The 25,874-nt window shown below is 37.9% G+C and overlaps 2 protein-coding genes across 2 annotated transcripts in view; one reads left to right on the top strand and one right to left on the bottom strand.

The window, feature by feature from the left end:
- LOC307160361 (5-hydroxytryptamine receptor 3A-like) overlaps positions 1 to 11,535 on the bottom strand; it is a 106,207-nt gene extending 94,672 nt beyond the window's left edge. The window contains exon 1 of the mRNA XM_079874425.1: positions 11,431 to 11,535. Coding sequence (XP_079730551.1) covers positions 11,431 to 11,470 — 40 coding nt within the window. The 5' untranslated portion in view covers positions 11,471 to 11,535. The remainder of the gene's footprint in view (positions 1 to 11,430) is intronic.
- Positions 1 to 25,874, top strand: part of LOC307171758 (5-hydroxytryptamine receptor 3A-like) — a gene marked incomplete at its 3' end in the record, with an annotated part of 430,256 nt that overhangs the window by 254,379 nt on the left and 150,003 nt on the right. The gene's annotated exons all lie outside the window — the stretch shown is intronic.

Raw genomic sequence — 25,874 nt, 5'->3', positions numbered from 1 at the left:
CTTTAGTTGGGCTCTTGACCCTTACTGTATATTATTAACTTTAGACTTTGTTTGTCTGCTGTTATTGATTTGTAACAGTCAAATGAACAAAGAAAAAGTGTGGTCTGATAGTGTTGGTTATGTTTTGACATAATCGTGCTGTGATCTGAAAAATGAAACTTATTGAGATAGTTTGGTGTAACTTGTTAGCAGCAGCTCTGTGATTCTACAGCATATGATTATCAGCATTTTTCTTATAATCTAATATATTTAATAAACATTGTTCTGATCAAAGCACTTTCAAACGAATTTATTTAGAAACACAGACATCAATAATCAACCTGTGAATCTCAACAATGGTGACAATAATAAAGCATGTTGCAGTGGCTGCCACCAATCACAACTCATTAATGGCTCCCTTCATGCATTGCGGTATGAATAAATTATGATCTGAATTGTCTATGTAATTTTCTTTTCCTAATTGAATATTCTGCTCATCACCATTGTTGAGATGCATAGACTGAATCTTTATGTCTGTGTGTGCCTAAAAGAAAGATATTTTTTTTTTTTTACTTTTAAGAAATCCTTTATATTATATCTAAAATTCTGGATTTTTATGCAGAATCACAGTTATGCTGTAATCAACAACATAAATCGAAAACATAAAGTTCGAATGATGATTGTCATAATATAACCAACACCATCAGATCACTTTTTTTCTTTGTTCATCTGGCAGTTGTAAGTCAGATACAGCAGCCAAACAAAAATTAAAGTTAAAAATGTAAGGGTCAAGAGCCCAACTAAAGCAAACACCCATCACCATAATGGTAACTTACAATTTGAGATTTTCTCCTTCAGTGGTTCTGCTTGTTAACATCAGGTGTCTTGAATAATGCTCAATCATCACTCAATTGATCACTTAATTGTCTCATTAACTTTAACACTGCTTCAGTGTTACTTTAACACCATGTAGAGTGGGACCATATGTGCTCTGAGCAGTGTTAATTTAACACTGGGGAATTTACTGTGTACATATATAAATACATATATTATAGATAGATACATATAGGCCTAGATAGATTATAGATACATATATAAATACATACATATATTATAGATAGATACATATATAGATACATAGATTATAGACACATATCTAGATCCATAGTGTAACGCAAAGGAGATGGTCAATTCACCAGCTCTCTCTCGATATGTTAAATTACTGCAATTACCCTGTGATCAAACCCCCTTTTGGTCTGAGACCTAATCAAATCACTGGCATTCTAATCCACAAACACCTCTATTGTCTCAAGAGTCGTTGGGACGCGCAGACCCAACGGCGCCAACAAATGGCGTAAATCATTGACTGCCTATCTGAAAACAGAGATCCCTTTACTGCTGAACCAACAAGGACCTCTGGTTTATGACTCGGCGAACATCCGCTGACCAATAAGAGCAATCTCGAGAGAATCCCCAGGGCTTTTCTCGGACCTTGATTTACATTTAGACACTCATTTAACACGTCAGAAAACAACCAGACTCTGTTCAACCAGATGCGCTAAACTGATAATCTCATCAAGACCAGTAAAGCGCGCACACATAACCTAACAACCCCTCGCTCGAGGACAAAAGTTCATCGCGCCAAGCTTGAACTCTCGAACTGTGTCAGCACACACACACACAGAAACACACACAGATCCTACACGTGTGAATCAAAATCATCTTGTGAAATGTTTAAAATGTATTCTCTTGATGTATGCATGATCCCTTATCCCAAATATTATGCCTATATAGCTTTATTGATTTGTAATCCATTTGATGTGACTATAATCGCGAAAAATCGTGTATTTGCGGGTGACTAGGTCATAAAGTTACCATTCGTGGTATCGTTGTGCTCCATAAATCCCAACGGTGTGGAATCTTTAACACAAAATATCAGAGGATGCATTCTCTTATTAATACCAGTGTTATTAATGTTAGGAACGAATTTATCTTTCAATACTTAGTCGGAAGGGGCGTATCGACCCTCGAAACGTCAGGAGGTGGACCCGACCCGCCGTTAAGGACCATTGGCTCACATACGTGAGAGGGCGTGAGTTGGGCCCCTTTAAAATATCATGTTTTCCTCCTCTAAATCGCACTCCGCCAGAGAGAGAAAGACGACACGCCTTCTTCCATCCTTGGAAGCCTCGTTCACTTTTATTTCATTTATGTTCCAAGTTTGACTTTCTTAAAACTACTTTACTTCAGTTTGATAGTCTTCTTCAACCAACCCAAGAAACCAACTTAAAGCTAAAGATCATTTTGCTGAGTTTCGCTCGCTTCGAGTCGCTATAGCAACCAGACGCTGTAATCACGTGACTCCGCTTCCGTCCAACACAGACGAGACCACACAAAGAGGGCCGATCTACAACTCAGACGTAACATAGACCTTAATTTGCAATCTGAAAGAAATGCTGTTTAAGTTGTCTAAGTATTGCTGAGAATGTTGGGGTTTCGTTGTTAAATGACTGAACTGTTTCTGCCTCTTCTCTAAACTCACACTTATACTCTCTTCCACACAAACATCTTCACTCACACACGCACATACACTTATCCACGTGTTTCGACCCAAACACACTACCACGTGCTAACTAGAAGTGGCACTATATGTCTGTATATCCCTTTACATAAATATATATTCCGTCCTGTCTGTATATTTTGCAAATATTGTACACTGGACCAAATTCTTAATAAATAAAAGTTTTTTTTACATTTTTGTTATAATAATATTTCTTCTTGCTTGACTTTATTTATATACATGACCTTGAAGTAATCCAAAAGTAATCAGTTACATTACTTTCATATTATAGTACTTGGATTACGTTACTGAATACTTTTTTTATTAAGTAATTTGTAACTGTAACGGAATACATTTTTAAAGTAACCCTTCCAAGCCTGCTGTTTGACTAGTTTCTGCTGCAGATTATTAAAATTTGCAGAAAACATTTTTTTATTTTTTTATTCTGCACTGGACAGAATGATGTAGTTTCACAAGATTGTTAAAGCTAACAGCACATAAATAAATTAAATGCAAACCATCCATATACTAAGGATGGCTGACGCGAAACAGTCGTTCCGAAGCTTTGCGAGATCCCGAAGCGCAGATGTGTCGAAACACTGATCCGAAGCGTGATTCGAAACACCCATGTCACGTGACTATGACCAAACGAAGCCTCGAAGTGTTTCACTAAGTGTTTCATCAGGTGTGGTCCGCCGAATCAGCGTTTGATTGGAACGGTCGGGAACAGACCACACAATCGCACATCTGTATAAAAGTGAAATAAACGCATTTTGACCTCGTGGGTTTTTGTGAGAGGAGTTTGACTTTGAGATAGCGGATTTTTGGTTATATAGTGACATAGTGCGATTTGATTAGTTATAGGCAATTTAGGCTTACATTTAAATTTACACAACACATTGACTGATAGGCTAGAGACAGAGTATACATATAGTGACACATTAATAGATACATAGATATAAATATATATAGACAGCTAGATTAATAGATAGATAGATACATAGATAGATTACAGATACATATATAAATACTTATAGATAGATACATATATAGCTAGTTTATAGATACATATATAAATACATATATTATAGATAGATACATATATAGATACATAGATTATAGATACATATCTAGATACATAGATAGATTCATATAGATAGATAGATAGATTTGGATAGATAGATCAAATGGAGGCTCCCCAGAAGAGATGCCGTACATCTGTGGTGTGGGAGCATTTCCATTTAGAAACCCCAAATAAAGTGAGATGTGTGTATTGTGATCGGTATCTAGCCTACTGCAACAATACATCATCCATGATGCGCCATTTGAGGAGCACTCATCCTGCCATTTTGCAGAGTGCAGAGGATGGCATTCCCCCTGTACCTAGGCCTGCTACTGACACTGTTAGGCCATCTATGCAAGGTATGCATTGTTTGAAATATAATTATAATTGAAATATTATTACAACCTTTTGGGACACTGTTTATAAAGTCCATATCCCAATGCCCTACAACCTAATGTCCTAATCACAACTGCCAATCATGTTAAAAATAGCTTCAATGTGATATATAATATAATATAATATAATATAATATAATATAATATAATATAATATTGTGTGAATATACATTTTATAGGTCTACATATGAGACACACAATGCTACAACTGATGCCACAGTGGAAGTGAAAAAATACATCAACGATGCGTATTTGCCCAGAACTCATGATCCACTAACTTACTGGAAAGAGAGAGCAGTAATCTTTCCTCATTTGTATGTCCTTGCTAAAAAATATCTTTGTATGCCAGCAACAAGTGTCCCTTGTGAGAGGATTTTTTCAAAGGCTGGAGAAATTATCTGTAAAAAAAGAAGTAGGCTAAGTCCTTCCACAGCAGAGAAATTAATATTTTTGAATAAAAATCTCTAAAAAAGTGAGACATTGTGGCTTGATTTCTTTTATTAATATTCATTTTTCATGACCAAAATCTGGCCATCACTACTATATACTCATAAACTTGATCAGATCAGCACTTGCTGATTATAACATCATCAAGAAACATCTGATCATATTTTCTCTCATTGTAACAAATGTGTTTGATTAAAATACAGTTAAAACAATCAGAGAAAAACTAAAAAAAAAGAGTAAAGGGTCAAGAGCTCAAATAAAGGAGCCATTAATCACGATTCTGGTGACTTCAAATAAAACATTCAGTGAAACATCAACATCTAAACCTCTGTTAATTCTCAATAAGAGTCTATGTCTATCTTGTCTATGTAGATTCATGATATCTAAACCATCCAAATGTTCAAACAAACTCTTTATTAAATGTCACTGGACTCCATAAACACAAGTTAACAATACGTTTCAGTGTTCGTCCAAACACTCAGTTGTAAAAACACAGGAAGTAACTCTGTCAAATACACACCGACTACAGTCACATGTGACACATATCTGACACAAGTTGTGTAACTATAACACATTAGTGTGTAAAAGGTTTCAACACACTTCTGTGTAAGAGGAATAACACATTAGCTGTGTTAAAGGTAATACAAAATGTGTAGTTCTTATCAACACAGAGATGTGTTAAGAATCGACACAGGTTGTGTGTTAAATTTGACACAACATGTGTTGTCCCTGAGCACACACACTACATGTGTTAGAATCTACACAACATGTGTTAAAATCTACACAACATGTGTTGTCCCTGGGCACACACACTACATGTGTTAAAATCTACACAAAATGTATTAAAATCTACACAGCATGTGTTGTCCCTGAGCACACACACTATGTGTTAAAATCTACACAACATGTGTTGTCCTTGAGCACACACACTAAATGTGTTAAAATCTACACAACGTGTTAAAATCTACACAACATGTGTTGTCCTTGAGCACACACACTACATGTGTTAAAACTGACACAACATGTGTAATTTTTAACAACTCTTTTTACAGGTTGTGTTGTTTTCAACTCATCATTTTGAGTGCCGACACTCACCATCACTGTGAATGGTATGCAGTGTTTGCTATGTTCTTAAACAAACAGGCGAGTGTAAATACAAGTTATTTATAAACAATATTTTGTCAGTTGCTTCATTTTAATTAAATTCAAAGTGCAAACTTGGTGAACTGTTATCTCTTCATGAACTTTTGTCAAAAGCAGCATTATCAATTAGGGGTTGAAGTGAGAATAACTGAATAATGTCCAGTACAGTGAGTCTGTCCAGTCATTGAGCTTGAATCATTGTGTTGTACTTTGTGTGCACATGCATTCTGTACTCGACTATTGATTAAACGGTTAATATTTTTGCATCTGGCCCTTTCGCTTTATTTTTTAAAATGACACAATTTGTGTGTTAAAATGACTTACACAGTGAATGAGTTAAAATTAACACAAAACTAGTAGTCCTGGAGCTCACCCACGGATGTGTCAAAATTTAACACAGGTTGTGTCATTTTTAACACATTCTTTCTAAGAGTGTATTATTATTATTATTCATTTTTCCGACTGTGAGTCTATGGCAGCCAGAAGAACCGCTTGCGGGAAAGTTATGAAATTTGGCACACTGATAGAGGACAGTCTGAACTATCAGCATAGCAAATTTAGAGTCTCCAACTCATTCCCTCTAGCGCCACCAACTGTCCAAAGTTGCACTCATGTTTATGCTAATAACTTTTGAACCACAAGGGCTAGAAACAAAATTCTCTCCCCCTGTTACTGAAAAGTAACAAATCATAAAGCTTCGTAGCTAAGATCAACATTTCATTGACTTCGTAATGTGAGCAGACAGACAGAATCAATCGAGGATATATTGGATTTTAATAATTGAACTAATAATACATCGAACTATGATTCACACAGAGTAAATATGTGTATAACAATACAAACAGTAAAAACAATACAAGACAAAACGGATAACAGATGAGAGAGAGAGGATGATAGGGTGAGAGGTTGAGTGAGCGAAAGTGAAAGCAAAAATGTGCGATCAGAGAGAGATCGCAGGATGGCAAAAATCACAGACAGGTAACCTTTGAGAGAGACAACAAAAAAATCAAATCACCTTAAATCAAATCAATAATCAGTACTTGCATATGGTTCTCTTTGTATGAGGAAAGAAGGCGCGTGCGTTGTTCTTTCGGATCTGGGCGTGTTCTATCGTGTCTTCCGGGGCGAGCAGACTTGCGCAAAGTTTTAAAGGTTCACCGAACGTGAAGTTACCAAAGAAATGATTCAGAGTTCATCTCCCTCGTGGAGGGAGAGGCGAATATGAAAATAAAACTTAGTAAAGAAAAGAAAAGAAAAACGGAGATGAGAGCTCCCTAAGGAGCCATGGAAGCAGAAATTCTCTCAGACGAAGTGCTCGGAGAACTTTCTGTGTCAGTCTTCTTATGGAGCGACTTGGTTCACGCCTCTGTACGCACGAACAACCAATGAACGTCCAAAGATCTGAAGCGGGAAAAAGTTCCTTTGTCTCTGGGCGACGCCCACTGGAATGAGTCATGAGGAGATGGGATTGAGCCGTTCGGCTCCAGAAATATGAAATGTGTAAAACAATGTACATTACTGCATTCTGCTATCGGAATTCGACTCCGTTAGATTGAGAGAATTACAGAGGTATCAAACACGTCACATGAAGATTATAGGAACACAAAGTTACATAAGATATGCATTTTATACACCTTTAAAGTTTGATTAACACACGATAAAATTGCAGATACTCCAATATGACATGGTCATATAAAATGCACCACAGAAATATATCATAAACATTTTGGTAATGTCTTATGTGAGTAAGTCAATGGAAAGTCTGTGTGTGTGTGTGGTGCGTTTGGAATGTGACTCGCTTGGAATGTCTGCTTTCCTGGGTTATAAAGTTTTATGGTCTGAGGAGGAGGTACAGGACAATATTGGGGAACATTCGAATTCAACTCTATACACTAGAGAAGCACATTATAGAATAAAACTAATAACAAACTAACCAAACATGCATGCTGTAATATGTCATCTATAGATTCTGAGTCACTTGTATCCTAAATTTTTAACTTTGCGTGTGTGTGTGTGTGTTTGGGATGTCCGTGTGTGATTGGAATGTCCCATAGCAGGAGAAAGTCCTTATCTCTTCGGTGCATCTCTTTGAGGCTTGTGAAGCCCGGAGAAGTGTTGTTCTGGAGTGTGTCTAGGGTGCTATAAAGTGTGGGAGAGCCTTAAAAGTTGCCACAGCGCAGACCTAGCGGCGCCAAGGCTATGAGTTACATTTACAGGTTAAACGTTAAAAGTTTTCCCAAATTTTTAATGACAAGGCTTCTGGAGTTTTGTGTGCAGGGAAAACAGAATCATGATGCTTGCACATTCGTTACACTCCGATTTTCACGAAAATTGAACCAGATCATCTCCAGACCATGCTGACAAAAAGTTCATTGGAATTCAAGTTGATTCACCAAACCGTTTTCGATAAACGCACAAACAAATTTTACGTAGATCTTGCGAAAACAGACATAAGGCTGTATCTCCGTAACGCTTAATCGGATTCAGACCAAACTTGGTACATGTCATCACAAGCATGACCTGAGGCTACATGCTGCGTTTCAGCGCAGCACCACCTACTGGTCCGGAGATATGAAAAATGGCTTGAAAAATGATATGAAAAATGCTTATAACTTCTAAACAGTTTGTCCAGAAATCATCAACATGCTGAGTCGACTGATATCCAATTTTACCATATCAGCCATTTTGGCTGTCGGCCATTTGGAATTTTGTGCTAAAATGCTGTATTTTAAGAACGCATGAATTGATTGTTACGAAACTTGTTATGGGTCATCAGCACGATGCCCTGAAGGAGCGTGAGAAGTTTTGAACCAGCGCCACCTAGTGGTCAAAAGTTATAACAAAATGTCCTAAAATGCTGATAACTTTTGAATAAATCTGGCTATTGAAATGCCACTGGTCTTAATAGATTCCTTGGGTCATGTTGAGAACATAGATACCAAGTTTACCTTATTTGGCCGAACTTCCTGTCCGACATCTTGATTTTCATTCAAAACCTACTTTTTCAAACTCCTCCAAGACCGTTTTTCCGATTTTCACCAAAATCGAATCATATCATCTCCAGACTGTGCCGCTTAAATGTTATAGATTTCATGTTAATAGACAAAACCGTTTTCATATAGCGCAGCAGCAAAGTTGAGGCATGATGCTAAAAGCACTATTCAGGCTTTATCTCTGCAATGCCTTGACATATTGACACCAAACTTTGTATGTGTCATTGTCACTTCACTCTGACCACATCACATCAGTTTTGTAACTGCGCCACCTATTGGTCGAAAGTGATAATCCATTAAATCATATTTTTAATTATTGTTATGATTTTTCAGCTATTTTGCCTAAAATGCTCTTTAAATGTCTTTAATTGCTCATTGTTGCAGTTGTTCTGACACTTTCAGACATGTTGGCATGTCTTGTCGTCTTATTCTGCTTGGCCCCGATAATGGCTGCTTGCAGCTATATTTATCATTGTTGTTGTTTTTTGTTTTTTTATTAAAGAAACAATATGTAATTTTTTTCGCCACTAGGAGATTTTTTTTCGCTAACCTCTTACAAAAACAAAGGCGTAGGTTGATAACGCAACATTTGCTAAGTATTATGGAGCTTGTCGTCAAGCCGATGAATCTAATAATGTTTATGGATGAGTGAATACATTGATGTTTTTAACATTACTGTGATATGAAGCAAGACACAATTGCTAATAAGAGACAGGTATCAACGCGACACGCGCGGATTTAAAGGAACAAGGACATTTCATTATACCGAACTACATGCAAGTGCAGAATTACTTCTCACACAGGTCAGTTTATTAGACGAATGAAACTTGTGAGGTAATGCAGCGCTGTTTCACTTGGTCTACTATCACACTAAACTGCATTTGAGTGTGTTGAAAGTTATAATGTTATTCTGTGTGTTCATTTGTTGGCTATATGAGACTAGCAGTAAGCCAGATCAACAAAAGACTAACATACAGATCATATTCTAACATTTCATCATGTTGAACTATAACATTGATTAGTTTCATGTACATGTAGCAGATTGGGTATTTCCCTCCATTACTCCCCCTGGTGGAGAATTGGAATAATTTCCCCATAGACTGTGTCAGATACCGGCTGGTTAATCATTATCATGATTGCACTTATAATAAAAGCAAGATGCACAAGTAGCGGAGTTTTTCTGCCTTTTCCTGATGGAGTCGTGTAGTTTGGGTTGCGTATTTGTCCAATCTCAGGTATGTTGATGGGTGTAAAATGGTATGTGATTTTATTTTTCTGTGTAATGTTGGTGTGTAACCTAAGCCTGTTCTGCAGTCGCTACAGTGCAGTGAGGGCATGTTGCAGCATGCAATCATTTTATATAGGCTACGTTGTTCTGACGCAGTGAGTATGATCTCTTTAGGGGATTCTTTTATGATTTGAAAAGTGCCTAACGGAGTGCTTCCAGCACGGAGCCGTGTAAGCACATCTGTAATTAGCAGGATACATGGACCCAAACTACGCTGCTGTTTTTGTGGGTTCTGTGGGTTCTCCCTGGGACATCTGAAGGGGGGTATTTGGTCCACCTCCATTTGGGGTGTAGTGTTAAACAAACTTGAGTGTGGATTCGTTTCATTGCCTTTGTAGTGTGGGACACTAGCGTGTGGGTGTAGTGATTGATTACTTACAAGGTAGGTCAGAGATTCTTTCTCCTGTTAGTGTCTTCGATTAACCCCCAGTCTTTATTTATTTTCTTTTTCTTTTTTTCTTTTAAATACCTTCTTTTATGTATTAAAATATGTAGGCAATTAAGAGGTAAATGTTTGGAAGGTATTTATTAGTGAATGTGGTGTTACTCAATGTGAAGATTTTATGTAATTGTTTTTTTAATTGTCAGAACCGTTTCAGTCCTCTTTGTGAAGAACGAAGCTGTGTTTTTATGAGTATATCCTTGGCTGAAAGTCCCTAGGTGGCGTAGTTGGCTACATTGAAAATCTTATTAGAGTTTATTTAATGTGAACTTCCTTGCTGTCTAGATTTGCTCTTGTCCCCCACTCTGCCACATATATTTGCTCACCTGTCTAATAAAGTACATGTAGGAGCGGCGTCTCTGTCAAGTTGAAGTTTGTTAAGGACGTGGAGCTCTCGGCATCTCAAACTCGCTGATATTGATCTTCATTTTAGTACAATTTTTTTCCCCAAAATCTCCTTGCCATGGTCCATAATGTTTGAACGATACGACAGCGTGCAGATAGACATTTCGAACTACACAGTTGTCCACGTCTGTCACCATGGTTACTATGGCAGTACGAGCGGAAACCAGGGAGGGTATTACGTCAGTGACAGGCGACAAGTGAACATTTTTTCCGGACGGACAATTATTTAAAATTTGAATTTCTCTGAAATTAAAAATCTTTGGGAACTTTTGGGATATTGTAAGTACACAACTGCAGGAAATCTATAACACTGTTCAAGTGATTTTGGGATATTTTATTACAAAATTCTTACATATTGTACCTTAAAGTTCAACATTATTTCAGCATTAATTGTGGGTGCAACAGTGATGTTGATTCAATGCAGTTAACATTGATGCATTAACATGTTTCAATGGTTGCTTGCTATCTAGGCAGTGCTTCTGCAGCATTTAATACTATAATATATTATACTAATACATTTTTATACTTTTATAAAATGACAAGCGCTGGTTATATTAACTAACATGAACAATATCTATAAAATTAACATTTTCTAGATTAACAAATGTTGTAATAAATGTTACTTATGTAACTTGTGATGTCTAATTCATTAATTAATGTTAACAAATTTAACCTTATTGTAAAGTTGTATCATTAAAAAAAAAAATTGACTTACCCATTAAGACAAGAGCAAATATTAGCCAGTGCAGGAACATGTTCAATAGTGGAAAAAACCTCAAGTGTCTGAGATACTTCTGCTGTAGGATGAGGAGTCACTCTTGAACAGTCAGTCATTTGGTCATATTTATACACTGCGCATGAACAACACATTCTCACTCTCAACCAGTGGCAGAGCCGGATATTTTCAAAGGAGTGGCCAGGCAGGGGCCTGAAATCTTCATTATTCCAACATAGAAAGGAGTTTGACTTACACAGGGCAAACCCAGCCTGATCTGCCAGCGATTTGATTTCGCCCTTCAGCTTAGGCTGGAAACCTACATATATCTATATCAACAAAAACAACAGCAAAAATAAAAGCAAATATTTACAATCAAACAAAATAATAGGACAATTCAGCTGCATAATTTATTCATGTTGCAATGCATGCTGGGAGTTTTGTACTATGCTGGTACCCAGCATGCATTGCAGCAAAGTACTTTTGATCGTCACCATTGTTGAGATTCATACGCTGATTGTTGGTGTCTGTGTGTGTCATATTGAAATGACTTTTTCGTGTTCATTGTTTGTTAAAGTCTTCTAACTTGTTATATAATATTGCTGGATCTCATGCTGCAGTAACACAGAGTTTGTGATGTGACTCTATTAATGGATCAACATAATTGTTAGATTAAAAAACCTCAGTGAATCAGGTTATTTCATGATGGTTATAAAACCATCAACAGGTAACCATCATCACCTGATCTCATTTCACTTTAGCTTTCTTTGCTGCTGTAAATTTATTTGACAAACACACTGTCACAGCAGCTAAAGAAGACAATATTTAATAAGAGTTAAGAGCCCAACGAATGGAAACACTGATCACTGTTATGGTGACTTCAAATAAAACACAATAGAGTTAAACCCTCTGTTAATTCTTAATAAAACTTCTGTAGACGTCTGACCGAAATAAAGTCAGTCTGGTTAGTAATAAGTGAAGCTGGTAATGCTGTTTGTGGTGTTGTTTAATCCTCCTCTGCTGAGATCTTCACAGATTTATTGTTTTTTTTTTCTCTTCAGTTGATTTCATCTGAGGCTGGGTCTGAAATTACTCCATATTAATATACACAGATTTTGTGGCTCAGATAAGGTCCAGTTCTGGTTTATTTCTTTGCTCTTGGCTGACATGTGGCATTGCTATGCAGAGGTGTAAAGTACAGGTTCAGAAAGTAAAAGTCCTCCTCAATATTTTTTTCCAAATCACCTGGATTTGCTAATTCAGCAGGAGACGGAACTAATTAGTGAAATCAGACTGAGTTTATGGGTGGAATAAACAGGACTTTTACTTTCTGACCCCTGGATTACCCACCTCTGCCCACATCCCATTCGAAAACACCTCTCATGTCTCGATCTTTTCACAAAGACTATGTTTTGCCTGCGCTGTCAATAGAGAGTCACCAGTGTCAGTAGTCCTTACCCTGCACCATGTGTCAAAATGATTGATGGCTTCCGGTTGTCATTGACCTTCCGGTTGACCTTTCCGGTGTCCTTCCGGCCTCTATTGTTATGGATTGACCTATTGACCCTTCCTATCCATCGATCATGTGGTTTTGACAGTTAGTTTTGACCTATTGCCCCTGCCTATCCCTTCGATCATGTGTTTTGACCTATTGCCCCTTCCTATTCGGCATATGTTCTTATGGTTTGGCTTATTGACCTAGTTGGTCTTTGATCATGTGTTTTGAAGAGGATGTTATAATAATTTATGGATTTGTCAGAAGCTTTGGTTGTTTGGTATGACAGAAAGTTTGAAGGCGCTGTTATATATATAGGATATGGGATATGTGTCAGCATTCCAGAGCATTCCTGAGTACATTGTGAGCCCCTTTGGGAAAGTGAGAAAAAAAAGACAGAGTATTGTGCCTGTATGTGTGTGTGTGTGTGTGTGTGTGTGTGTGTGTGTGTGTGTGTGTGTGTGTGTGTGTGTGTGTGTGTGTGTGTGTGTGTGTGTGTGTGTGTGTGTGTGTGTGTGTGTGTGTTTGTGCGTGCGTTTTCTGACATGATCCCCTCCACATTCCTGAGGTAACAGTGAAAGTGAGAAGAAAAGACTGAAAGTGTGTCACACAACCATTGAAAAAACAATTATACAAGCAGTTAAATGTTTATAGAGCGCTGAAGAAAAAACAACATACAGGTTATGAAAATCAGTGTGGTGTCTATCACACAAAAGCATAAATGAATAAAGATAAAAGAATACATCACACAATATATAATATCTTACTAAAAGCTACCGCAAAAAAGTTGAAAACATACTGTTTCTTTAAAAAGTATAAAATAATTTAACTAAGGTTGAAAAACATTCTATTCGTTTAAAAGTATATCAATTAATTGCATATAATATAAATTCACAGAGTGTTTCTCTCTCGCAGCTCTGTCGCCGTCTCACTCATAGGGTTGTATTCAGTGATCACGATGAACGCGCGCGTGTCTGTGTGTCTGCGCGTGCCCCATATCTGACAGGAGCGGCTCTGCTCCTTTGCATTCTGAGCGAGGTGAATGCGATAAAAATGTTTTATATTTCACACAAATATACAATAATATCTTGCTAAAAATCTACTGAAACCATTTAATTCAGTTTTAGATAAACAAAAGAATAAAAATTATATTACATAAAGCATACCGTTCTTTAAAAGTATATAAATTAAAATATATAAAATAATTATATTGCTAATTTAACTAAAGTTGAAAAACAATCTGTTCTTTAAAAGTATATAAATAAATTGCTTATAATATAAAATCACAGCGTGTCTCTCTCTCTCTCTCTCTCTCTCTCTGAGGGGCCTCTGTGCATCATGTCAGAGCGTATGTAATGTTAGTCTTAACGATGACTGACCTAAAGTATAATTGTTATTAAACAATGTCTGTTCAAAAAATTTAGATTGTTGAAAAACTGTACTTAGCCGTCTTAAATCTCATTTATATGAAAAAGATTCAATCAGCATTTTTGTACCAATACTGTATATTCTATCCGTACACCTAAACACGACTGTTACGGCCAGCTCGTTTCGACCGTACATAAAGGATACAAGTACACTGAAATGACTTGCAAGTTTTTATTACTCTTCAAAATACAGATAAATTAATATAACAAAGTCTAGGGTTCAAAATCAAAGGGGAAAAATCATAATCCAAATGGGGAAGAGAAAAAGTTGGTATGGGTTGTAAATAAATAAAGGCACGCCAAAAAGTGACTTCTCCAGAGGGTGTCAATCCCCTGGACGAAGCGAAGAAGAGTGGTGGAGGCCAAGGTTTTATCCTCTCCTTAATTAGGTGGAAGCAGGGAACAGGTGTGTGCGATCTCCTGCACTCTCAATGAAGAACAACGCCACCAGCAGGCGAGCAAGTGGAACACAGGGTCGTAACACCTCCCTTCTTTAAAAAAGATTCTGTAACGAATCTAAAAAAAACAAAGAAAAGACAGTTAAACACTACCCAGAACGAACACAATAAAAGTTCTGGTGATCCAAAGGAACGTCGTCTTCTCTTCATTCTTCAACACCTCTGGGCCCTAGAGATGCAAAGAAAGAGAAGAACAGGCAACGCAGAGATCACGATTTTACGCTCTAGAAAGTGTGTCAGCTATAATGTTGTCTTTTCCTCGAATATGTTTAATCTCAAGATGGAAAGGTTGTAAAATGAGACTCCATCGCATAAGTCGCTGGTTTCGATTCCTCATCCGATTCAAGAAGACTAAAGGATTATGATCCGTATAAATGATAATCGGTGCAGCAATTGACCCTAGATATACCTCGAAATGTTGTACGGCCAACACTAGGGCAAGAGCTTCTTTCTCAATGGTGGAATATACCTGTTGATGTCGATTAAATTTCTTAGAAAAGTAACTTACAGGATGTTGAACCTGGTTCGAATCCTCCTGCAAGAGAACAGCGCCTGCACCGCAAGCACTCGCATCAATTGCAAGACTAAAAGAATTTTCAAAATTTGGAGCTGTTAGAACAGGGGCACATGCCAGCAAAGCTTTACAATTTTCAAAAGCCTGCTGACATGTCTCAGACCACCAAAAAGGCACTTTCGGACTCAATAAATCGGTGAGAGGTGAAACTACACTAGCGAAATTCTCGCAAAAACTCCGATAATATCCCACCATGCCGAGAAACATCCCACCATGCCGAGAAACCGTCGCAATTCACGACGAGTGGTGGGAGCTGGAAAGTTACAAATGGCTTCAACCTTAGTCTCAATGGGCTTTACACAACCATTCCCCACTACCTTACCCAAATAAGTAACGGTTGCCTTCGCGAACTCAGACTTAGCGAGATTAACGGTAAGATTAGCCTTTGCTAAACGAGAAAAGAGTTCTTTAATCTGGTTAAGATGTTCAGTCCAGGAGGAACTATACAGCACGACGTCATCAAGATATGCCTCACATCCTGACATTCCATACAGTATACGGTTTACGAGTCGCTGGAACGTCGCGGGTGCATTTCGAACTCCGAAAGGCATCACCGTATACTGCAGGAAGGCATCAGGCGTAACGAAGGGAGATAATTCCTTCGCGCGACTAGTCAAGGGCACCTGCCAATACCCCTTCAAGAGGTCAAATTTACTGACGTAACGGGCAGAGCCAACATGATCGACGCAGTCATCAACTCGAGGTAAAGGGAAACAGTCCGGCTTTGTCACAGAGTTAAGTTTTCGATAATCTGTGCAGAATCGATATGAGCCATCAGGTTTGTTTACCAAAACACAAGGGGAACTCCACGAACTGAAACTAGATTCAGCCAGATTATGAGCAAGCAGATAGTTCACCTCTTGTTTCAGCAAATCTCTTTTAAAAGGATTGACTCGATAGGCGTTCTGTTTAACTGGACTCGAGGTTCCTACGTCGATATCATGTTCGATGACAGAAGTGCGACCGGGAACGTCAAGGAAAAGAGAAGGAAATGACATCACCAACTCAGTGACATCACTCCTCTCTTTCTCTGTCAAATAAGAAAGATGAGAGGACAGGTTAAGAAGAATCTCAGAGTTTTTAAGTCGCCCGTCGACCTTTTCTCGAGAAAGAAAACTCTCATCCTCATCAGCATTCTCAAAAGAATCCCCACTCGTGCTGCGAAAGAGAGGAGACGATTCTGAAAAAGAGTCACAAGAGTTGACCACATTAACAGTAACAGAACGAACAGGAGCTATATACAACTTCAACAGGTTATTGTGACAGACTTGTACTTTTTTCCTCCGGTCAGGAGTATTCAACAGATAATTATTATCGGAAAGACATTTAGCTACACTGTAGGGGCCTGTAAATTTAGCCTGAAAGGGGTTGGCAGGTAGAGGCAGCAAAGCCAATACTTGATCACCCACCTGAAACTCTCTCAGCTTAGCTTTTCTGTCAAAATGTTGTTGCATTTTTATTTGAGATTTACTCAACTTCTTTTTAGCGAGAGCTCGTGCCTCATACAGTCTACGCCGGAATCCACTCACATAATCTGAAATGTTTTCAGAAGGTTTAGACGTTCGCCACTCATCAGCTAACACAGCCGTAGGTCCTCGCACTACATGTCCGAACACTAATTCATTTGGGCTAAACCCAAAACTTTCTTGGATTACCTCACGTATCGCTAATAACATCCACGGCAGACCTTCTTCCCAATCCGCATCGAGTTCCACACAATATGACCTCAAAAGGGACTTCAGGGTTTGATGAAACCTCTCAAGAACTCCTTGACTCTGCGGATGATAGGCACTAGAAATATTGTGGTTTACTCGAAGTTGACGCAGGGCTTTTGAAAACTGTTTTGACATGAAGTTTGAACCCTGATCGGATTGAATAACTTTGGGAATTCCAAAGGTCGACATGAAATTAGTGAGGGCCTTCAAGACAGATTTAGTAGTGATGGACCTTAACGGATAAGCAGCAGGATAACGAGTAGTCTGGCACATGACGGTTAAAAGATATTGGTGACCAGTCTTAGACCGGGGCAAAGGACCAACACAGTCAACTATCAAATGCTCGAAAGGAGTGGAAACGACGGAAATAGGCTGCAACGGAGCAACAGGCACATTTTGATTTGGCTTACCGGTGATCTGGCATGTATGACAAGATCGAATATGTTTTGCCACATCTCGTTTTACCTTAGGCCAATAGAACTGTCGCAAAACACGATCATATGTTTTACGAACTCCGGTATGACCAGCAAGTCCTTGATGAGCCAAATGCAACACAGAGTCTCTCACTGTGAAAGGAAGCACAATCTGAGTTTTAGGTTCCAGAGAAACATCTTTATGCAGGACCACTATCCGACAAAGCAGACCATCGTCAAGAAAGTACGAGGAGGACAGAGGATCAGAACACTTCTTAGCACTTAGCACTTCAACAAACCCCATCTCAAAACCTCGCACTAATACATGAGTTCCAGTAGCGGTTTCAGAAGTTAAAGGCAAAATTCCTTCTAAAAGAAACGACTGCGCGGCTCCTGTATCTCGAAGAAGACGTACTGGCACCGTTTCGTTTGAACCAGGCAATGACACATTTCCCTCAGTGATAAAAGGTGTATAATCAACAGAAGAAGTTATACACTGATCAACAGATTTATCACTAGCACTAGATAAATGACAATCTTTCTTATCACGAGTATCAACAGTAAATGGTGAAGTAGAAACTAAAGCAACAGGTTTCGACAATCTCTCTTTCTTCTTGAGAATAAGACAGTCAGATATTTTATGACCAGGCTTTTTACAATAAAAGCAAACCATGTCCCGTGAGAGTACAGATTTACTAGCATGTTCAGCAACTGTCGCCTTAATATTCCTACTCATCACAGGAGACTTTGTCTTAGGTTGAAAGCAAAACTTATACTTACTCATATCGTTGGTTTTAAGACCGACTGAACTGAATGACCCACGATGGGTTAACACAAATTCATCAGCCATGATAGCAGCTTCAGAAAGTGTATTCACCTTGTGTTCAGTGAGATGCGTAGCTACAGCATGAGGAACACAATGTTTAAACTCCTCTAAGAGCACTAATTCTCTTAACTGCTCTTTAGTTGTAACTTTCATTGAAGTGCACCAACGATCAAATAAGTTCTCTTTTTCTCTTGCAAATTCAACATGAGTACATTCATCAGCTTTACTCAAACTCCTAAATTTTTGACGATATGCCTCAGGCACGAGTTCATATGCATGTAACACAGCAGATTTCACCACTTCATACTCACCACTCTGTTCCAGTGAGAGTGCAGAATAAACTTCCTGAGCTTTACCTGTGAACACACACTGTAACAACAAAGTCCAAAAGCTTTTCGGCCATTTCATGGATAAAGCAACACGTTCAAAGTGATAAAAATATTTATCCACTTCCTTTTCAGAAAATGGCGGAACCAATCTCATATTTCTGTGAACGTCAAACACAGGTTCACCTGCATTCGCATGCTGTTGTAGAACAGGAGGCACATTCGCTTGTGAAACTTCAGATGTCTTTGCTGCTAATTCTAACTCCAACTTTTTAATCTGAAACGCTCTCTCTTCTCGTTCCCGCTCTAACTGAAACGCTCTCTCATCTCGTTCTCTCTCTAACTCAAGCTCCAGTCTTCGCACAGCTAACTGGTGATCTCTTTCTACCGCTCGCTCTTTCATAGCGCGATCGTCACGTTCAGCACGAATTTTCGCGGCATCTAAACACAATTGCTTCTCTTGCAAAGACAATTCTGGAAATTTTGTCTCACTTTCACTATAAACATCAGCAGGAGTAGACACAAACGATTCACTCTGAGTGATTAACTCAGTGCTTACCTCTATAACTCCTCTATCAACAAGTGATCGCTTCAAAGTAGTCACGATAGTTTCCTTCAATCTCTTTTCTTGAGAAGTAAGATCGACACTGAAGCGTTCGGCAATTTGCACTAACTGCTCCTTTGTACAACTCTCAAGCAAAGCTTCTGACGGACACACAAAGAAATCTTCGACCACCAAAGACATTTTGTTCGTATATGTATACGCACAATAACACAAACGAAACTACTACACGTGAGACGCTGTTTACCCGAAATACAACTCCCATAAGCCACTACTTCAAAAAAAACTACGTCACTGTTTTACGCAACCTATGCTCATTCACAAAAACTTCTGAAGACTTCCCACAAGTCAAAACACAGTGTAAGCGCGAGAATAAACCGCACTATACACATGAACACAATGACTTACCTTTACTTATTTTTGTTGAATGGATTTACCGTTTACAAAATGAGAAAACTCCAGCTCCTAACTCAGAAAACACTAACTAAATCCTACCTGGTCTTCAGAGATGTACCGGGCTCGGGGGGACATTAAACGCTAAGCTCCGCGACAATCAGTCAGAATGAAAGTCCGGAAGCGTACCCCCTACAGAGAGTGAATCTCCACCCAGGATAACCTCCAAAAACAAGAAAGGCAAAATAACAAAACAAAACAACAAACAGTGCTCCGTCGGAAGGATTGTATTCACAATCCAGCTGGAAACACTCTAACTAACCAGAGTTCTCATTTATAAAAGGCAATCATTCACAAAAACATACACACATACAACCCATACTTACCAACGTTTCCTACCCCCATAGGATCGCGGACGAGACACCCAATTTATGTTACGGCCAGCTTGTTTCGACCGTACATAAAGGATACAAGTACATTGAAATGACTTGCAAGTTTTTATTACTCTTCAAAATACAGATAAATTAATATAACAAAATCTAGGGTTCAAAATCAAAGGGGAAAAATCATAATCCAAATGGGGAAGAGAAAAAGTTGGTATGGGTTGTAAATAAATAAAGGCACGCCAAAAAGTGACTTCTCCAGAGAGTGTCAATCCCCTGGACGAAGCGAAGAAGAGTGGTGGAGGCCAAGGTTTTATCCTCTCCTTAATTAGGTGGAAGCAGGGAACAGGTGTGTGCGATCTCCTGCACTCTCAATGAAGAACAACGCCACCAGCAGGCGAGCAAGTGGAACACAGGGTCGTAACAACGACCATCACAGAAAACTACATTTGTACATTTAAAATATATATATATATATATTTCTAAGCTGTTTTGAGTGCGTGCACACACATGGTTTAAAAAATTAACTAATCTCTATTTTAAATTGCATTATTATTAATAAAATATAGAACCAATGAATAATAGCATATTATGTTACTAAAATGTAAACAAAGTTTTAGCTATATAAATATATAAATAAAAACACCTTACATTTCCAGAGATGTGAAGTAGTTTTTTATGCAACAATAAAAAATAAAAAAAATCCAAAAAGCAAATAGTTTAGATTTTCATAAACAAAACACCCCCAGATCCTTCAGGGATACACTACAGTGTGAACTGAAGCTTCAGACCCGTCCAGAGACGAGAGGAGTTACAGAGCAGATGAGTCTCGGGGGACAATGTCACAGTAAATCTAGTCTGCGTTCCAGAGTACATCCAGAGTTTTATACTAAATTCATTTAAAAGACTGTTCAAATTCAAAATTAAAAGACTGTTTAAATCTTTAAAGCTTTATTAAAATCATATCTTCTATTTATCTTCTTAGAAGACTTCTGTAATGATTTTGCCTAAATTTAACCTAAGGTATTATTTTTACTAAACAGCGTCTGTTCAAAAACTTTAGAATGTTGAAAAACTGTACTTAGTCGTCTTAGATCTTATTTATACAAAAATATTTCAAACAGTGTTTTTGTCCATACAACATGTTGTCAAAGTTTGTCACAATGTTTTGTTGTTTTAAGAAATCCGAGGACTCCACATTGCTCTTATTTAGACTAAGTTTGTATCTTTTAGAAAATCACCACACATTTTTCAGAGATGCTGATGGTCCATGACGCGGCATAAGTAAAGTTTGTCTTGAGTGAATATTTAATTTTACTCGTCTTAATACAAAGTATAAGTATAAGATCGTATAAGATCATTTTTACTTGCATCTCCCGAACTATCCTTAATCGGTGTGGAAACATTTCTGATAATATATTATCGGTTATCTACTCAAAATATATGTAGAAGTGTTAATCTGGTGTTTAAAATTTGTCTAGTGGCCGCATGAATAGACTTTTGGGAGAGCTGATGATACTATCTATAGCAGGAAGCATGCCCTTTGACCTCCTCGATTTTGTTTGTTTTTGTTAAAGACCCTACAAGTTAGTCCTCCCAAAAGAATTTCTCCCATCTACTCGCTTTTTCAAATGCGCGTTGCAACTGCGGTAGCCGTAATGTGTCAAGAATCTATGACAACATGTCTTCCGATAGCGCTTCATCGAGTTTAACGATAGATGTTCTATGGCAGCTATATAATGATTTACACAACCAAGCAATGAAAAAGCTTGTAACTTTGACTTACCCGTCGAGAAGAAAGCAGGCAACTTCCCTTTCAAAGTCTTTCTCCTTCATTAGCTCTTTCCACCTGGGAAAAGCTATCCCGATAAATTACATTTTTGCTTTTTGGCCACGAGGATTCCTTTTCCTGTGGCTCGGCATAAGTATGATCCTGCATTATATTGTCCCACGCAGTGCCTCTCATATGGTATAGCGGTTAGGATTCCTGGTTTTCATCCAGGCTGCCCGGGTTCAACTCCTGGTATGGGAAGTCAATTTTTTACATTGTCAACTAAATTCAAGTTATTCAATAATCATTTTTAGTTATTCACAGTCTTAGAGGCCTACACGAACTGCAGAAACAAGCAGAAGATATGTAAAAATTCATAAATGCTGTTTCAGTACTGAAACATTTTCACAAATACAATTATATTGAATTCAGAAAATTTCACTATAGAATATTTACTTTATCTATCATAATTTCAATTTAGTACATCATCATTTAAACTTTTCATCTCATAATTATGACGCATAGTCCTTATTTTAATTTCAACTTTTTGTCATAATTATTACTTAATTCAGAAGTACAATTTTTTGCAATTACGCCTTTTTAATGTAACACAATTTTGATGGTCCTTTTGAATGTGCTGTTGACTATAGTAGTGTTGATGATGAAACGTGTTGAGTTAGGCTAGCGCTTTTCGTCCCTCTCTGTTATTATAGTGTTTAAAGATGGCGGAACGCAACGGAAGCCTCCTTGGACTTACCCGCCCCATGTAAATAAAGATAAGACATGTTTCGCTTACGAGGATAAGTCAGATCATTGGCAGAGGTCATTTTACACCCATGATGACATATTTTATGAATACAGACAATGATTTTAGCTAATAAAATACCATTTTTTCACCAAGCGAATCTACACATGAGAGGCCTTCAGAAGTCATAACTTCAGGGGTCAATGGCTTAGGCCCATTGGTTTAGGTATTTGTAAAAATCAAATACTGTATTACACTATTCCAAGTTACAATAAAAAGACCTGTTGGGTTCTGACACAAGGCCATTAACTTGTTTTATACATGTATTTTGCTTATTTCTACAAATATCAACCTGAAAAATGAAAATCAGAAAAAACAGTGTTTTAAAATACAACTAAACCATGATAATGTTTAGTTTAGATGTTGATGACTAAGTTTCTGGCATATAGTGCAACCACGCAACAAGAAATCTAATATTGGTGTAATCTTTGCGAGGTCTCACTCACGACACACAACTTTGTGTTGGGTGTTCCAGGCATACCTTACTAAAATATTATGGAAGTCATTGTACTGTAATTTAACCATATTTTATTGATTAATATTATGGCTTCATGTTGATTTAAAGTTTTGAATTGTTATTAACTAATACCTTTATCTTTTAACATCCGGCACAAAATGAAAGAGATGCATTATATGAGAAAAAAAAGGAATGTTCACAATCACTATGTGTCAAAAACAGTTTGTGTGTAAATAGTTCAACACCACAAAATGTCCGGCAGAGAGAAGGGCTTGAGTGGTCACATTTTTATGTCTTCATCCAGAGTTTACCGCAAACCTCCTGTCGTCCTCTCACTCTGCCTTTTCCCCCGCTTCGCAACGTAGCCATCCACTTTCCGAATTGGACTCTTGCACCAGTAGCTCCGGCCGAGCTTGCCAAAGCTGGTTTCTACTACCTTGGCCAGGGCGACAGAGTGGCTTGCTTCAGTTGTGGAGGCCAGCTTAGCAACTGGGAACCGGGAGATCGTGCAGTATCAGAACACCAGAGGCATTACCCCAACTGCCGCTTCGTTCGAGGTGACCGTGCAGATAATGTACCTTTATCTAGCCTTTCCAATGTATCGGCAATGCAACAGTGTGAAGAAAGGTTGCTCACATTTGTCTACTGGCCCTCAAGAATAACTGTTCGACCAGACCAATTGGCTAAGGCTGGTTTTTACTATGTTGGTCGTAATGATGACGTGAAATGCTTTTGTTGCGATGGTGGACTCGGATGTTGGGAGTCTGGTGATGATCCATGGGTAGAACATGCCAAGTGGTTTCCAAGATGTGAATACCTCTTGCAAGAAAAGGGCCAAGAGTTTGTTCATCAGATTCAAGCAAGATTTCCAAGACTATTTGAACAGCTATTGACTAATGGAGACAGTGACTATCCTGTGGTGAAGTCTGCTTTAGAGATGGAATTTGAGTGTGGCCTGGTGGCCCAGACAAATGAAGCTGCATCCCCGAGTCAAGATCTTTCAGACTTGTCTATGGAGGAACAGTTAAGAAGACTTCAAGAGGAGCGCACATGCAAAGTTTGCATGGATAAGGAAGTGAACATTGTCTTCATCCCCTGTGGTCACCTAGTTGTGTGCAAAGAATGTGCGCCTTCTCTGCGCAAGAGCCCCATATGTAGAGGATTGGTCAAAGGCGCTGTCCGTACTTTCCTATCCTAAAACGAAGATATTCATCATCCACGTAAAAACAGTTTTTAAATATAACTTAATAAATAATAAAAACAAAGGAGAAGTTTATTATTTTCACTCAGTCCAGTAACAAAATCTGTTTAAACATTACACATTTAAAACATATGGCTGAATTGTTCACCATAAGTTCTGTAACACACATTTAGAAAGTAGCTAGGATGCGCATGCTTTAAGTTAATGTGCTTCAAGAATAATTTTGCGCAGGCTTTAAGTTAAATTTGACCAACAAGATGTTAAAGTTCATAGACCTTTAGAGTATTGAGTTAAAATTAAAACGTGATAAATATCGCATCATTACCGAATTCATAACTTCAATATAACTGCAATAGTTATCAAGCACCAGCTGATTTAAGTTTTTCTTCAAACAAAAGTAATTTTCTGATAAATCATCGTACACCTACACGTGTTTTGTTGTATGCACAGATTTTGAGGGTCGCTTATAGAAAGAGGCATCCTTGTCTTTATTTTTAAAAACATAGAACCAGAGAACCTTGTGCGGCATATCCGCATAAAGGGTTAAAATATACATTTTAGCACTATTTAAAAACTAGGACGGTATAATGTAAATGTCTCAAGTGAAGATGATGGTTTAAAACATAATTTTATCAAATCAAGCCAATTCATGCGAATACTGTCGTATATGAACAAAGAGAAGACCTAGAGTTCACTAACATTACAGCTAACTGTAGGAAACAGATATCCGGGGAGAGTGTAAAGAAAATGGCATACAAAACATTACAATCACACCCGGCAATACGATAAGTGTTGCGCTAGTGATGTTAAAAATTTTTGTTTCAGAAGAAATGCAAAGATGTGCTTTTTACGAGCGCCCGCTCGACACATGACGTCACATCTCCGCGCTGCTGTTTTGGCGCGCTTTATGAAAGTTTGAATCGTTAGCGATGGAGCGCGTGAACACGAGCAGTGTGAGAGGATTCCTGAGATCTTGCGACGATCTGACTGAGAAGATTCGCTGTTTAATACAGAAGAAACTCGTCAAGACGTACTTGAGCAGGTGATATTATGCGCTTACGATGCGATGTGAACAGGGCCGTAGCTAGAGAATTCGGGGGCCCCCTAAAAAATATATTCATGCAGGCCCCCTTCACCAATATCATATACTGTACAGTAGATGAGCATGGAGGCCCAAATATAACAGAAGATGGTGATGTTGTTGTAAAACCTTTATTTTAAAAGTTAAATGTTTATATAAAATTACAACTAATAAAAACTAACAAAAAGAAAGAAATAGTTGAATAATAAAGCACATTTTAAAAAAGTAACAGCAAAATAATGTTTTTCCCATCAGCCTGTTATAATTCATAAATCAAAAAGTAAAGAATGCAGTCAAATTTAAAAAATAAAATCATTTATTGTCTTATTTTTTAATAAAGATAATATGGAACTGGTAATATTATTAAATAAAACTAATAAATGTATTCATCCAAGTGCAGTGTGTTGTATTCATGTTTTCTTGATGTAATAAATACTTCATCAGCCGGCAGGTCAGGTGCATAATGCAATGCGTCGTGACTCATGTACATTTTTTAACTCTTATGTTAAAAAGAGAAATTTTGACTGCGCAATCTTTCGGCCTTTGAGTGAATGTGA

This window comes from Squalius cephalus (assembly GCF_949319135.1).
Source record: "Squalius cephalus genome assembly, chromosome: 1".
Taxonomy (NCBI): Eukaryota; Metazoa; Chordata; class Actinopteri; order Cypriniformes; family Leuciscidae; genus Squalius; species Squalius cephalus.
This window is presented reverse-complemented; position numbering and strand designations above follow the sequence as displayed.